The 15,742-nt window shown below is 43.7% G+C and overlaps 1 protein-coding gene across 6 annotated transcripts in view; it reads right to left on the bottom strand.

Moving 5' to 3' along the window:
• MICU1 (mitochondrial calcium uptake 1) overlaps positions 1–15,742 on the bottom strand; it is a 96,496-nt gene that overhangs the window by 69,267 nt on the left and 11,487 nt on the right. For 5 of the 6 annotated variants that reach the window (XM_021400616.1, XM_021400614.1, XM_021400611.1 and 2 more), the window contains one exon: positions 14,162–14,323. In XM_021400616.1, the coding sequence (XP_021256291.1) occupies positions 14,162–14,322 (161 nt within the window). In that variant the 5' untranslated portion in view covers position 14,323. Of the gene's footprint in view, positions 1–14,161; positions 14,324–15,742 lie in introns of those variants that run through there. The other variant, XM_021400617.1, reaches the window with a different exon arrangement.

Genomic DNA, 15,742 nt, shown 5'->3' on the forward strand with positions numbered 1-15,742 from the left:
TTGGGAGAGAGTGTTGATCTGCCAGAGGGTAGAAAGGCTTTACAGAGGGACCTGGATAGACTGCATCGATGGGCCAAAGTAAACTGCATGAGTTTCAACAGGACCAAGTGTCCCGCACTTTGGTCACAACAACCCCAGGCAACCCTACAGGCTTGGGGAGGAGTGGCTGAAAAGCTGCCTGATGGAAAGGGACCTTGGTGTGCTGATGGGCAGTCGGCTGAATATGAGCCAGCAGTGTGCCCAGGTGGCCAAGAAGGCCAATGGCATCCTGGCTTGGATCAGGAATGGTGTGGTGAGCAGGACCAGGGAAGTCATCCTGACCGTGTACTCAGAATTGGTGAGGCCCCACCTCAAGCACTGTGTTCAGTTTTGGGTGCCTCAGTACAGAAGAGACATTGAGGGGCTGGAGCAGGACCAAAGAAGGGCAACAAGGCTGGGGAAGGGCTTGGAGAATATGCCCTATGAAGAGAGACTAAAGGAACTGGAGCTGTTTAGTCTGGGGAAGAGGAGGCTGAGGGGAGACCTCACTACTCTCTTCAAATAACCGAGAGGTGATTGCAGTGAGAGCAGAGTTGGTCTCTTCTCACTGGTGAGAAGTCAAGGGGAAATGGCCTCAAGTTGCACCAGGGGAAGTTTCAGTTGGATATCAGGAAAAACTTCTTTACAGAAAGGGTTGTTAAGCACTGGAATAGGCTCCCCAGGGAGGTGGTTGAGTCACCATCCCTCAATGTGTTTAAAAGCCATTTGTATGTGGTGCTCGGAGACATGATTTAGTGGTGGGTTGTTAGAGTAGTATGGTTAGGTTGTGGTTGGACTTGATGATCTTTGGGGTCCTTTCCAACCTGAGCAATTCTATGATTCTATGAGCCTCAGCAGATCATGTTCCAAGAAGAAATGAGGCCAGGTGCTCCTTCAATTAATTTAGATGTTACCAAGGTAAACAACTCACTCCTTACCAACATTCAATTATTCACTAATAGTTACAGGACAGAATTAATTTCTAAGGGCTAAACAACTCCCAGTATTTTCCCTGTAATCATGGGAAACAAAAAACATTATAGAACAATCTCCCAAAGAGCATGCTTAGGAACAGAGAGGATCATTATGAAAGCAAATTAATTTCTGTTCCTATTGTGATAACTAATTCAGCAAAACTACCAGAAGCACTCCAACAGCTGCCACCAAGTGCCCAGCACTGCTTTGAACACAACAACCCACTGTCCTAAGGCTAGGTTAAAGCAGTTCAGAGACTTCTAGTCCACAGTGGGAGAGAATACATCAAACATAACATTTGGAGAGCTTTATTTAATAAAGCACACAAGTGCTTGGTGAAGAGGCGTACCAATAACGCCTCTTTGCACAAAACAGTAACATGTCAGCCTGTGCTTCCTGAAAAGGTCCTGAGTCTTTAAGTCTCACCATCAGACTTCCACTGAACCAGATCTGGTTCAAACTGCACAGCAGTTGGACAATGTGGGGAGCAGATCAGTGACCACAGGCTCTGTTTCGTTTTGGCTGAGGCACAGCTGGCTCCAGCAGCAGCGCTAACAAGGAAAGCCCTTCTGCAGGCAGGACATCAGTCCAAGGGAGCTCAAAGAGAACCTCTTGGGAAAAGGTTCTGGGGACAAAATAAAAAATCAGTAAAAAATGATTGCTTGTATATACAGCCAAGCTACTCTGTATCAAATATGCAAGAGGATAGCTGTATCAGTGAAGATTTGCTCTTGTAACACTTGACTGACAGCAAACCAGGGAAGGGATAAATAAAACTTACAAATCAACCATTTTCAGCAAAACCTACGCGTTCCTTCAGTCCATCATGCTGTCAAGCCAGCTAGCTATTGTGATGCAGACACAGGCTCTTCAAACACAGCAGGCTCTCCACACCCCCTTTCTAGTTTATCTAGGTAATTAACACTCCTCTACAGATGGAGCACCTTCACACCATACAAGCAAGACAAGATATAAGAATAAAAGCAGAATTCATTGCCTACTTCACAAGCAATGTTGCAAACAGTATCTGTTATTCCTTGCCCCCTGGCCAAAGTCCCAACTACTCACTGAATTCACCGCAGAAGGATCTGCTCCCCACATTCACCTACAATGAGGTAAGGTTATGTCCTTCACAATCCCCCTGTTTAAAATCTTGGCTTCCATCACCTGCAACGTCCATACTGCATCCACATAAAAGAGTTCTTTCTTTCGGCACAGCTGAAAGAACCCCTCAGTTCCAGAATCACACCCTGCTATCAGCAAGCAGAGACTCCACAGCCCTTTTGAGGGAGAACAACTTGCCACCTGTAACTTTGCTTCCATTCCCCTGCTCATATCAGCGTGCCAGCTCTTCAGGCAGCAACAGCATGCCTGCTGCCACAACTTCTATGCAAAGGGGAGAGGAAAGTAATCAAGACTCACTTCATCATGTGCCAAGATAAGCTGCCAGCCTTTCTCCATAAAGCGTGCCTGTCCTGGATGCCAGCTGCCTTGCTTGGAACCTTCTGGTTTCCTTGGGGTTTTTCCCTCCCTGCTGAATGGAGTTGAAGGCAAAGAGTACTCTTTTCACCTACCTAGTACTCTCTCCTGTTAACCCTCAGAGAAAGCCAACAATCAAGCCTAAGGTGGCATTCATCTTTCCCAAAGAAATAAACTTAGCTACCACAGTGGATTACTCAGTACTAGCTTCTCACTTCACAAATCATTCTTCAAAAAAGCCAAACACATGCAACCATAGGATCTACATCCAAGAAGGATCCTGGGATTTGTACCAGGGACTGGAAAGAGTCCAGCTGTAGTCTTCCCATTTAAAGAAGTTACAATTCCTCATTTTGAAGTGTTTTTCTCTTTCTTCTTCTTCTACATAAAAGAAACAGCGCTTTGAAATAACAAAGCTTTGTGCCAGAGATAACAGTGCTCAGTTATTCTAATCCTGAAAGTAGCAGAAGAGTACTTAGCTACCAGGTATTATGTAGGCTCAGAAGGAAACAGGGAATCTAATGAACTTGGGCATCCAGGTGTCAGCAAAGACCTTGCCACAGAACCAGGGGAGATGAATCCTGCCTGACAGATGCATTTGTCAGTAGAATGGAGCCGCAACGCTCCTTGCATATAAACATCTTGTCTGGAGACATCTAAGTGAGGTTTAAAGCCACTTCAGGCTTTCATAATGAAACGCAAGAGCAAGCTTCGTCTGGTTTGGATATAAGAGACAAAAATATGCATCCTCCAAGGACAAGAAGACTAAGTGAGGAGCTGCTCATCCTCAGCTCAACCACAACCAATGATTAGTAGGATATTAAGCTAAAATGATGAATATCCAAAGCCCAATTTTTCAGGACTTCGTCTTTCTCACAGAACTTTTTTTTTTAATACTACTTACTCCCTTATCTTCCAAAGTACTTGACACTGATACAAGTCAGTACAATTAATTTGTGGCCAGAACTGTAATGAAAACATGACAGTATTAAGACAGGTTCCAGAGACTAATAATACGAACAGTTAGATTGAGGAAGCTGCTCTTTGACATCAGCCATTACCCAAAATAGGTCCAAAGACATACAGAAACAGCAACATAGCCTGTGAGATGTGTATGTCCTTCCTTCCACCCCAGCAGGCAGCAGGCACATCCCTACTGAAAGCACATTCACAGCCACTAAAGGTGCATTCAAAGAAAAGCTGAAGGAAACCCAGAGAGCAGCAGGAATAGTTAAGAGTCCAGAACAGTATGGGAAAACATGACCTAAAGTCATCAGGTTGTTGTCAAAAAAAAAAACAGATGAAAAAGAGGAAGCTGAGATAACAGCAATATGCATAAAACAGCTGCTGCAGGGCTTATGTTGGTCTGGTGAGGACAGGACAAGCAGCAGATGTGCTTTGGGATGTCTTAAGGGAAGAGACTTGTACACTAGGGAAAGAGGGAGAAGCATGCGTTTACATGCGTATACACACGCAACCTGTGTAAGCTGAGGATCGAGAAGCACTGGAATCAGCTGTGGGAGTGCATTTATTCTATCACTGCTCTCTCCATCACCAGCCAACTCCTATAAATAGATGAGACATCTGTCTGTCAGGACTGGGCTGGAGGCACCCAGCCTTGCCTTGGCAGTAAACTAGCTGACTGCACACGCTCCCTCCCATTCCCTTTATTCAGTTTATGGGCTGGCACCAATATGCAATGCAGATGGACAGGTCAGAGCTTGAGGACCTCCGCTGCAAGCCCCCTCTGAAGGGGACTGCTGAGAAGAAAGGTGAACCTGAACTGTTTTAGGTCAGTCTTACCAGCTAACTCAGCTCATGCAGGATAATGTGCCACTCCTCAGAGACCTCTTCCTGCCAGCCTGCAGAGGAAAATAATTGCTTTGCAAAAGGTTGTCAACCCTAATGACACACCAGAGGCATCCTGCTGACATTACCCTAATACCCTAGTGAACTGTAAATCTCTGTACTGTAAGTCCTTAAGCCAGGAAACACTGCTTACGTTTCCAAGCAGAGCTCACTGAGTGGCAAACAGGAAGGTGCCCCTGGGTTGCAGCTGACTGATGCACATGGACATGGCTCAATTACATCTACCACACAGAAAAAAACTGAGCCTGGAGCCATAAGCCTGTATTCTTTACCTCTGATGCACTGCTCATCTGCGGCTTTCTTTATCCAAACTGTACTTTAAACATCAACAAGCTCAACAGCATCTTCCCAAATAAAATTACAGTTGCTTTCACTCAGTGCTGCAACTCCCCTTAAGCTTGTCCCTGGTCCAGCATGATTCAAGAGGACCAAGTAATCCTGTAAAGCTGCAAGGTGGGCAGAAACAGAAGTACAAGGCAGGATGATCACAGGAATTCAGTAAGACCATAGCTGGCATCCCATTCTCAATTCCTGGTCCTCCCAAAAGACAGCAAGCTCATCACCAACTGCAGCTGTCAGGCACCTGACTTTGTTTTCAAGAAATAAGATTATCTTCTGCTGGAGAGTAAGGGAGACAAAGCAGTCTCCAATTCCCAAACTTCTTAAGGTACCCCACAGAACACACTCAAGGCCAGTGTGAACCAGGCTTCTTCAGGCTGAAAACTGAACTTGATCACAGCCTGACTTAGAATAACAATCACGAACTGCTGAAAATAGTTTTACTGGATGTTTAATGCTTATACTCAAGGATGAGAAGGATGCCAGAAATACAACTTGAACTCATAAGAAAGCAAACACTAGAAACAGGGAAGCAGAAAAACCAGGAAGGACAAGAAGAGAATGTTAGACATACTGTATATAAATTAAAAGCTAAGTACTGTACAAAATTGGTAAGGGACAAACACCCAAGCAGCGAATAATGACCAACAGATTACAGATTTTTTTTACTGTCAGAGTTGTCAAAAACAACAGGAGCATGTAATAAATGAAGACTGTTTACTGCGTCATTGGAAGTGACAGATCTACAAAAACAGAGCAAGTATTCACTTCAAAACATAGTGGTTTACATTCTCTATATCCTGACCTTCTCAGGAGAGCAGAGACTTTCTCCACTTAAATGGTGCTAAGATCTACCTTACAAGCAACACTGTAGGTATGTATTTCTACCTTTCTGCAAGAATCTGAGGCTTAGTTTTAGTAAGAGCTGGCCAAGACCTTGTGCCTGACTGTTGAGGATACTCAATATGCTTCAACTTGGTGTTAACCATATTTGAAAAGAGTAAACAGGGCAACAGGTGTAATGACAGTCTTGTTATTTAGGCTTTTTAGCTAAACGAGGGTAAAGAAGAATTTAATGACAAGGGCTTACAGAAAGCAAGTCTTACGCTAAACAGATGTCATTTCTTGATGAGATTACCAGCTATGTTAATAATCACAATAACATCCACGTAATAAATGCAAGTTCCCATGTGGCATTCCACTTGCTATTAGACAATATCATGATAGAGTAACACAAAAATCAACATGGCACATTCAATGGATTAAAAATTGATGAATAACATATTTATTTACAAGTATTTGATCATCAACAAGCAGTCGAGTTTCTCCTGAGCTCTGACAAGGGTAAATTCATGGCCCTACACCACCTTATGCTAATGACCTCAAGGAGAAAGTCATTGAGTCCCTTGCAATCCACCAGCAGAGATTCAGAGCTTCAGCCTCACTCACTTGGCAAGCTGAGCACAAGCAAGCACACAACACCCATGAAGATGGCCAAAGAGCGAGGGGAATATCTGGGAACAACAAACAAAGATGCATCTACAAGACTGGTTTCACCCTTCCCAGAAGTTAATGCCTGTGAAAGCCACTTGGTGTTGAACATAACTCCCAGAGAATCTTCCCAGTCACAAGGACAAGTACAGGAGTCTCAAATCAAGGCTCAACGTTACATACTGCTCCTGTTCAGCACTTCTGGGAAGCTGCCTGCATTAGGTCTATTTTCACCTCCAGCAATCACATGCTTTATTTGTACAGAAGCACTACTCATTTAGCAGTCACATTACACACACCAAATATCAATTAAGGAAATACTGATGTGATTGGTGACTTTCAGTATTTACTTGCTCCGAGTTCCTTGACAGTATTTAGTTTCTCTAAAGACAGACAAGTCAAGTTTCTTGAATAATGTAAAACATCAACATAAGTTTATTAACCCAAAGAACACTATTTTCCATCAAGCTTAACAAGCCCGTACCAATAATTAGCCATTGTGAAGAAATTTTAAGCAAGACTGACCCCGGCACCCAGTCTTCTGGTTATTAAAGGCATGAATTCTCATCAACATCTGTGCTACAAGCCATGAAGCGAAAATGTACTACAACATTAATCACTGCAGCATCTGGTTCTGTTGTGCCAGATACAGGCTCAGTCCTGCAAAGCAAGAAGAAATTGGTGAGCCCACTCACATGTACTGCACAAGGCACATTTCCACACCAGAGCCCTTTATAGGTGCCCAACACACAGCACTTGTCCTACTGACCCTGCTTTTCAATCCATCTTCATTTCCACTGAGGAGGACATAAGAACATGAGAGCAAACATAGAGCGCAAATATAGAGCTAAGGTAAATGGTGTTGCCTGAGTACTGAAACTATTTAAGAGTGTTTAGAAATGAAGACAAACTCGAGCAAAAGAGTTGGGAGGAAAGGGAAAAAAAAAGTTTCAAGCATCTGACGGATGACTTCTGTAGTTAACTGCAAGATGGAGTTATTTAAATAGAGCAAAGATGTTATTGCTTTGGATACTTAAAGGACTGTACCATCTGACATACTGGCAAAAAAATATGGAGTATGAGATCACTTTACAGCGTTGCTTCAGGCTGCTTAATCCTCTTGGCCTTCTTAAAGAAGGGGAAGATTACAGGAAGGCAGTCAGAGATGAGGTGATAAGTTTCAGGCCATACAGTTATCACATCTGGAAGCCCAAAGGCAGCCACATCTGGTACCATGTCTGGCTCTCCAGCTTGTGACGCATTCACAGCTGCATACTGCATAGAATTTGGCCTCACGCTCTCCTGACCATAGTTCCAATGACTTCAGCTGCAAGTCAAGGAAGAAGCATTACCCCACTATGTGAATATTAATAACAGTTAAAAATCTCTTCTGCTGCAACATAAATTTAGGGGACTAATGGCATTATTTCCTTTCCATGCAGCCTAACCATCCCAGCCATCCAGGCATCCCTAACCATTCCAGCAGACTGAAAGCAGAAGGGCCACATCCTTTAAATGAAACCTCCTCAAACTCACCAGCCATTTGTTCTCTTTAGCCGATCCCAAGAGGAGCAGTAGTAATGATCCCATATGTAGTCTAGACACCAAATAAAGAGCATATAGGTTTTACCAGCAACTCCCAGCAACAGCCAATTGCTGGTGACAGCTGAAGATGTAGAAGTTTACAAAAAAAAAAAATCGAAACTCAAGATTTCTGAATCCTTAATTACTATGCATTGTGCTCATCCCTACCTTTCTCCCTCCCCACAAAGTCAGTCTTTAGCACAGCCCAGAGAGCACCTGGGACCAGCAGGTGGTGGAAGAGGCTGAACAGCTTGGGAAAGGTGACAGCAGTGACCAGACTTGACCCTAAAGCTGAGACAATTGACACTATTTCCACATCAGGAATTAAAGCTAGATAGGATTAACACAGTGCAAGTACTAAATCTCTCAGTTTGTGCTTCCTCTACTGAGCCAATAAATTATTCCCTTCACTTTGTTCCTCAATGATTTTGCTTCCTGAAGAGATGCAGCTTTCCAGATAGCATCTGAAGGGTAGCAGGGCATTCTATGGGATACAGACAAGGTGCCAACAGGTATGCAGTCTAAAGGGGAGGCAGCAGGTGGAAACTCTGCCACCAGAGGGCACCCATATTGTTTTTTTTTTTTTTTTTTTTAAAAAAAAGAGTAAAAAGTGCAACTTAAGCAATGTGAAAGACCTAGAGTTCCAACAATGCCTATCTGTGTTATGAGAATGAACTCCAAGTGTCACCCTGTAGGAGAAGCAGTCTCAAGTCATTTTGGAAAGTAGCTTCTGGCATTGCCAGCAGGCTTCCCTGCACAAATCCCAGATTTGATTTGCTATACAACATTTAAATAAGATACTGCACACACGTACTGATCCAACCACATGGCTCTGCATGTTTAGGACAATACCTGTGCTTTGAGCTTTGCAGTTCAGCTGAGGTCGCTCCCCACAGCATAGTTCAGATGTTTTCCTAATTCACTCACTTTGGCTCATTCCCTGGCATCAGATTCTTTCCTTCCACTGATGCACATGGGTAAAAATAATGAAGCCAAAAGCCATCAGAAAGGACACAGTGCTCTTTCAAGACACCACTCATAGATCAATGCACCTCCGAGCTTCAATGAAAAACCCTCAGTGCAGCAGCCCCAAGGAGAGCCCCATAAGGCTGTCATTTGTCACCGTGAGAATTAAAAATTGGAGCAGAGCTCTTAAAATAAAAATAGCATAGAGGGTAGTACCTACAAATTTTACATGCTTTCTCTCCTGCATCAGGTCAAGTGGCACCTGAGGCAGCTAGAGTTATAAAACAGGTCTCTCCCTTCTTGACTATAATTTACATGATATCCTTTGTTTTGCTAAAATGCAAAGTCACTTTCAGCTGGCATAAGGCATTTCCATCAATTTTGCTATTAAAAATGTATTCTAAGCAAATTACTCTCAAACTCCTAAGATTTTGCTGGAAAAAAAAGTAATGCATTCTTAAACAGTTTGCTAAGGGCTGATCTAAGCTTCAAAATTAATTCCAGAACCACTGAGAGAAAAGCCACATGAGGAAGACAAAAAGCCGTGAAGGTCAACAAATCAAGGAAGGTGATGAAGAAAGGGTGTCCCTGACAGAGCATATTCCAGGCAAGCAACTGGAGAATTGATACAGGATAGCCCAAGGAGAAAAGGGTTGAAGGAAGGAAGGAAGAATAAAGTTGAAACAAATTCTCAACCTATTTCAGGAGAAGGGGCAGCCAGCACCTGAACAGCTCAGCTTGGCAATGAGAAGTGGAGACTGAAAAACAAGAGCTTGTAACAGAACAAGGGTATACCAACACAGCTAGGAGACACGTATCTCATACTTGATTGCTTCATCTTACACAGAGGATTTGGCAAGAACCAGAACAAGCAAGGAATAAAAACAGAAGAATGCTACCAGCACGTTTGTCTGATGCAGAGAATCCCATTGCCAGTGTTTCAGGGCAAGACACGTGTCTTGTTCTTACCCTCAGTACTAATATATTTACAGAAGGATAAGAAATACAGCATAGCTACATACTTTCAGTCAATCAGGAACAGCCCTAGCAACACTCTGCTTGCAGAGATCCTTCTGCAACCCCCAGAGCTACCTTTGCTCACCCATGTCATTGAATATTAAGTTGATCATACTGACAAGCTTCAGCACCAAAATCCCAATTTAAGGGCTTCCAGATGCCAACCTACTGAGCCAGGATGTTTTGTGCTACCAAGAAGATAACGGTGGCCACTTAATACACCAAACCAGTATTAGGAAATACAAAGAGAATAAAAATTTTTACAAGACTGTATTTTCTTGCAACCATTAAGCTTGCTGCAAGCTAAGATTCAGTAGTTCCCACCCATACATTAATGCCTTATTCAGATCAGCCAATGACTGCACCAAGATTTATTTCAATTAATTGAGTTCATTATACTAACACCTAGCTACTTAATTGCTTCTGTTGTCAACTGGAAATCCCCTGGGTTTAAGTTATTGCTTAGAAAGAGTAAACTTCATTCGTCTAAGCTCAGCTATTTGCATTGCTGAAGCATACACCACCACAGCAGAACTGAGCAGCTTGTACTGTGTAATTATTTAGATGATATATACCACCAAAGGCAGCAGCAGCTCCTGGAGAACAGCAAGAACAGTAAGCTCGAGGCTTACAATGGATAGCTATGTAGAGGGCCACATGCAGGGAGCCTGGGCAGGTGCAGATCCAACTAACAACACACCCACCCAGCCAGCCCCAGACTCAGAAAGTTCGCCCAATCTCGCATCACACAGCCACTGGGGTTCAGGTACACCTTCTCCATTCTTGACTTCTACCCTTGTGTGGGCTTGCTTATCCCAGCACTGGCTTCCGATGACACTCAGAGCACACCCTGCAGAATTCATCCGAAATGCACTGGTTTCAGGCTGCACATAAGATACAGAAGAACCACCTGAGAAGTCCTGTGTCCTCATACTACTAAGCAGCAAGGGTAAGTTCAGATACAGGCACCACCACCTGAATCCCTTTTTGCAAGGTTCCTTGTCATCAGAAATACAAGAAATTTGTTACAAAACAACAAGTTTTGGAATTTTTTTTTTGTATAAGCACTGGTCAGAGATCCAGTGCTACTTTCAAAAGGTAATCAAGAAGCATTAGGTCATTTACACACAGCTCCATGGGGAGGACAAGAAGAACTACAAACTCCTTCCATTACTGCTCTTCCTCTAATACTGCATCACCTCCTACATACCTAGTCCAAGAAGCGTAACATTTTCAACAGCTTCTTAATTTAGTCTATATATCTCAATGCTTTAACTTAAAAAAAAAGAGATTTAAGGAAAGCAGAGTGAGACTTCCCCACAAGTGTTACCTTAAAAGAAAACGTCACTGACAGCCTACAAAAAGGTATCACTTGGCACCTTCCTCACTCAAAGAGTAAGGAAGCATCCCAGCTGGTGAGTGTCAGCTACCAAAGGGACATCATTTCTCTGTGATGCTAAGAGAGCTACACTTGGGAAGCACTAGACCCTCCCAGGAGGCAAATTGTGCAGCACAGCAAGGTTTCACCTGCCAACAGAAGTGCAGTTCCTTAGCCGAAGGAAAATAAACACAGTATCATTGGCATAGCCAACTTACTGCCCCAACAGAATTGGTTACATAAAGAGCCCTAACCTGGCTCCCATTTAAATACTGCTCCAGCATTTAATAAATCACAATAATTCACTAATGTACATATGGACACTCAGACGCATGCTTATATTTCTGTGTGGTATACGAACAGCATTTTCAGTGACATTTCCCTTATTTAATCCCCATAACTCCAGCTAGATGCATTATGTCTTTACCTTTTATAACTAATTCATTATACTTATTGCTGCTTACTGTAATAAACAAGAATATCATTTTGAATGCTTTGCACTTACCTACACGTACATTAATTCTTAAACTCTAACTGCCTGATTTATATATTTTGAAATACGAAGAAAACCTGGAGTTTCTCATCTGTCATTTATTTAGACATGGTTAAAACACTTATTTGAAAGTCTGTTTAAAAGTCCTACAGATGTCAGTACGAAATATTTTCCACACCAAGTATCAGTTTCGTTCTTCATCTTATTTAACAGCTGTATGTCAAGTAATTAAATGAATACCATGAGCCTGTTTTATTACTTCTGTTTTATGACAGATATACTGAATAGCTGAAAAAGAAAGTTTTCAGATTCTGTACATCGGTTTAACATTTTGCAAGTTTGCAGAAGACAGAGGAGAGCAAAGAAAGCAGAAAAATCATAGCAAGCAACTTTCTCCAGATAAATCAGGAGATCACAGGCAACAACACTCCAAAGACACTGCCTGTCTGCATTACCTGATGCTTATCAGTGCCCTCAGCTGAGCAAGATCACATCTGGTGGCAGTTCCCATGGGTCTCAGGAGCAGCCAGATACTCCAGGAGCTAAAAATCACTTCTGCAGATAACCCCTGAGCTCCATCAGGAGCTCAGAGCCCCGTCCAGCCTGACCTTGGGTGTCTGCATGGACAGGGCATCCACCACCTCTCTGGGCAGCCTGTGCCAGTGCCTCACCACCCTTACATGGAAAGTTGTTTTTACAGTATTCAGTCTAAATCTCCTATTTCATTTTGAAACCATTTCCCCATATCCTATCACAACAGACCCTGCTGAACTGTCCGTCCTCTTCTTTCTTACAGCCCCCCTTTAGATACTGACAGGCCGCACTTGCTCTCCCAGGGCCTTCTCTTCTCCAGGTTGCACAACCCCAGCTCCCTTAGCCTGCCCGTGCAGGAGAGGTGTTCCATTCCTTGGATCCATCTGTGGCCCTCCTCTGGACACACTCCAACAGGTCCATGTCTCTCCTGTACTGATGACTCCCCATCTGGATGCAGTACTCCAGGTGAGGTCTCACAACAGAGAGCAGAGGGGGAGATCCCCTCCCTCGCCCTGCTGGCCACACTGCTCTGGATGCAGCCTGGGATATTGTTGGCTTTCCAGACTGCGAGGGCACAGTGCTGGCTGATATCCAGCTGCCATCCACCTGTCTGTCCAGGTCCTTTCCAGCAGGGCCGTGCTTCGTCCTTACATCCCCTGCCTTTTACTGGTAGCGGGGGCTGCACCCCACAGGGGTATGTGAAGAGCAGTTGCCAGTGAAGACTGAGGCAAAAAAGGTCTTTCTCAGCCTTCTCCTTGCTCACTGTTACCAGCTTGCCTTACTGCTCACTGGGGGAGAATATGCCTTCTTGGACTTAACTCAGTGTCTTTAGGACAGCTTTATGTAGGGCATTACATCCTACCTACTTTACGATCATGCAGAAGATCGTTTAAGTAGAAAAACTGCTCACTTCACTGCCTGAAAAGTGTGTTAACTTGGCCATCACCAGAGGTTAAAGCTTCCTCCATGCTGCAGGGCTGCACATTCAGGTCCAGCAGATAAAGAGGCACTCTGAAAATGCACATTAGCAAACCGTAGCATAAGATGACACTGCTGAATCACAGTGTTCTTCCTTCATCTGAGAACTCCTTTTAACAAGCAACATCATGATTGACAAGGCTAGCAATAGCCAGAACAATTAGCATCTTCTTCCTCCCATTATATTAAAAGTAGATCCTTTCAGCCAAACAGGCTAGTAGAGAGGTAACAACAAGCCATACCATATTGGAACAAAAATAAGGTGGGTTTTGAGCAGAAACTTCCCTTTCACACTCCAATTGCAGCCATGAGCTCAAGTGGCATGGCTGGTGCCACACTGCTTTCGTGTTGCAAGAGATGTGAAGGGAGTCCTTCTGGATTTATTTCAGATGTGGCACAGGCACAGAGTTCAGTGAGGGTCATTGCAGGCAGGCACAGGTGCATCACCTTTCTCTACACAGTCAGGAAATCAAGATTTGAACTTCATGAGTTGGTGCACTCAGACTCCAGCACTTAAAAAACATCTTGCTTGCAGCTACCTAACCACTGAAAGATGGAATGCCCCCTTCCATTCCCCTGCTACATTTTTGTAGGTGCATCAACCAGAAGAATACAAAAAAAACCAGCATATCATCCTCTGACCAAGCTCATTGTTTTTGGCAGCCCCCTCAGAATACGGAAGTTTTCACCCAGCCTGGTTGAGTCAACTAGTTTGTTTGCACAGCACCACAGGCCTGTACAGCACAACCACGCAGGGTAAGTAAGCCTGGCAGCAGACCCCACCAAGGGCAAACAGCCTGTGCTGAGTACAGCTACAGAGGAAAATTCTTCAGCCCAGAGATTTTGTCATTTCTGACTACTCAGAACAGCGAGAAGCTCCAGGGGGCCACCAGCAGCGTTTCCTGTTTCTTCAATGCAGCCGTTGCAGGACAAGCAATAACACTTCACAAAGCCTCCTGCAGATCTTAAGCACATCTGCGCGTACTTACCACAGGATCTAGAGCTGCAGGAGGTCTTAGGAAGAAATCAAAAACCATTACCTCTGCCAAAGGAGCCTGGCGCTTGCTGTCACTGCGGTTGTCCCTACAAAAGCGGCCACCACAAGCCGACTCCGGGCCCTGGAGTGATGCGCTGCCTCGTGGTAAAGCCGCGAAGCAGCAGTCAGACCCACTGTGATGGGAAGAAATCGAAGACGGAACATCCTGCCAAGGAAGAAGAACATGTTACCAGAGGAATACTTTCCAGTAGCAGACACTCGCACCGACCCTCAGCGTGGAAGGAGAGGCCAACCAGCAGTATGTCTTTTCCTAAAATAGGAGAAGATGCACAAACTAGCTGCCACAGTTGTTCATTAGCTGTTCTGAAATAGGAGTGTAACTTGTCTAATAAAGTCTAATAAACAGTAAACTACGAGAGTTACATCTTGACACACACTTGGCTAACACACTCAGCTGTCACATCCTACTTAACCGCTCTTACAGCATTTCTTAAATTCCTCTTCCACCTTTCCCCATCACATTTCATTACAAGGAAATACTTGTACTCTCCTGCTCGAGTGCCAGGGCACAGAAGATTCAGGGAGATCTTAAAAGGAACTACAACAAATGAGTAAGAGCCATTTGGCCAGAGGGAAAGACAGTTGGATACCAGAAAGCAAGTAAAATCAAACAACAAGCAAACCAACCCAGCAAGAAAAACTTCAGTCATTTTAAACTTCCCTACAAAATAAAAAAACTACTGTTCTTAAGCTCTTTTTTTAAGTTAGCCTCAAGCAAAACTTTTATATTCAACTTTAAGTAGCAGGCAACTTTCAAAATGTCAACACTCATAAAGGACAATCCCTATCCCATTACACACAACAGTACAGAGACAAATGAGAAACCAGAACTACAAATCTAAATATTATTACAAAGTAGAAATTTGAACTGCAAAAATGCCACCTAATAACAGGCACCAGCTACAGGAGTCAAAGCAATTTTTGCCAGCTCACAAAATTGAAGGCTAAAGGCAAACGTTTGCTTCAGAAAGAAAAGCTGCTGCATTGTTTATTTTTGGGGGGAAAGAAAGGCTTTACTTTTACCAGATGTAAAATTCAGTCTTCTGATCACGGGGGCCAACCCATGCATGACAAAGCACGGGAAGACCTTGATTTAAGAAAAGAAACAGGGAGCAAAATGTTAACAGAATTCCCATGACCAGCAAAAACACTGGAAATGGAAAGCACTGGCTTGATTATTTTTGCTCCCCTTTGTTGTCCACTCTTGCTCTTCTGCTCCAATGCTGCCAGCCAGAGAATACAGAACAACAGAAGACAAAAATAAAATCACATCTAGTGGTTTCTACTTTATCACAGTGCAAGATGCTACCGCACTGTTTTACTAAAGCATTAGCTTCCAACAATGAGAATCTTGGGAGCACTTTGCACAAACACATCCTACACGTGTGGTGTATTAGCCCATTTCAGCTACAAAGAGTGGAACTTACTACTGCACTTGTCCTCCACTGAAAGCAACCTGCAGCCTAGGGTACCAGAACACAAACTGGTGATGCGAACATCAGGAGGAGAAGAAAGGAAGAAGGATCGAAGATAAATCCCATATACCCCACCAAATATTCAGCAG

This window comes from Numida meleagris, chromosome 5 (genome assembly GCF_002078875.1).
Source record: "Numida meleagris isolate 19003 breed g44 Domestic line chromosome 5, NumMel1.0, whole genome shotgun sequence".
In the NCBI taxonomy this organism is placed as follows: domain Eukaryota; kingdom Metazoa; phylum Chordata; class Aves; order Galliformes; family Numididae; genus Numida; species Numida meleagris.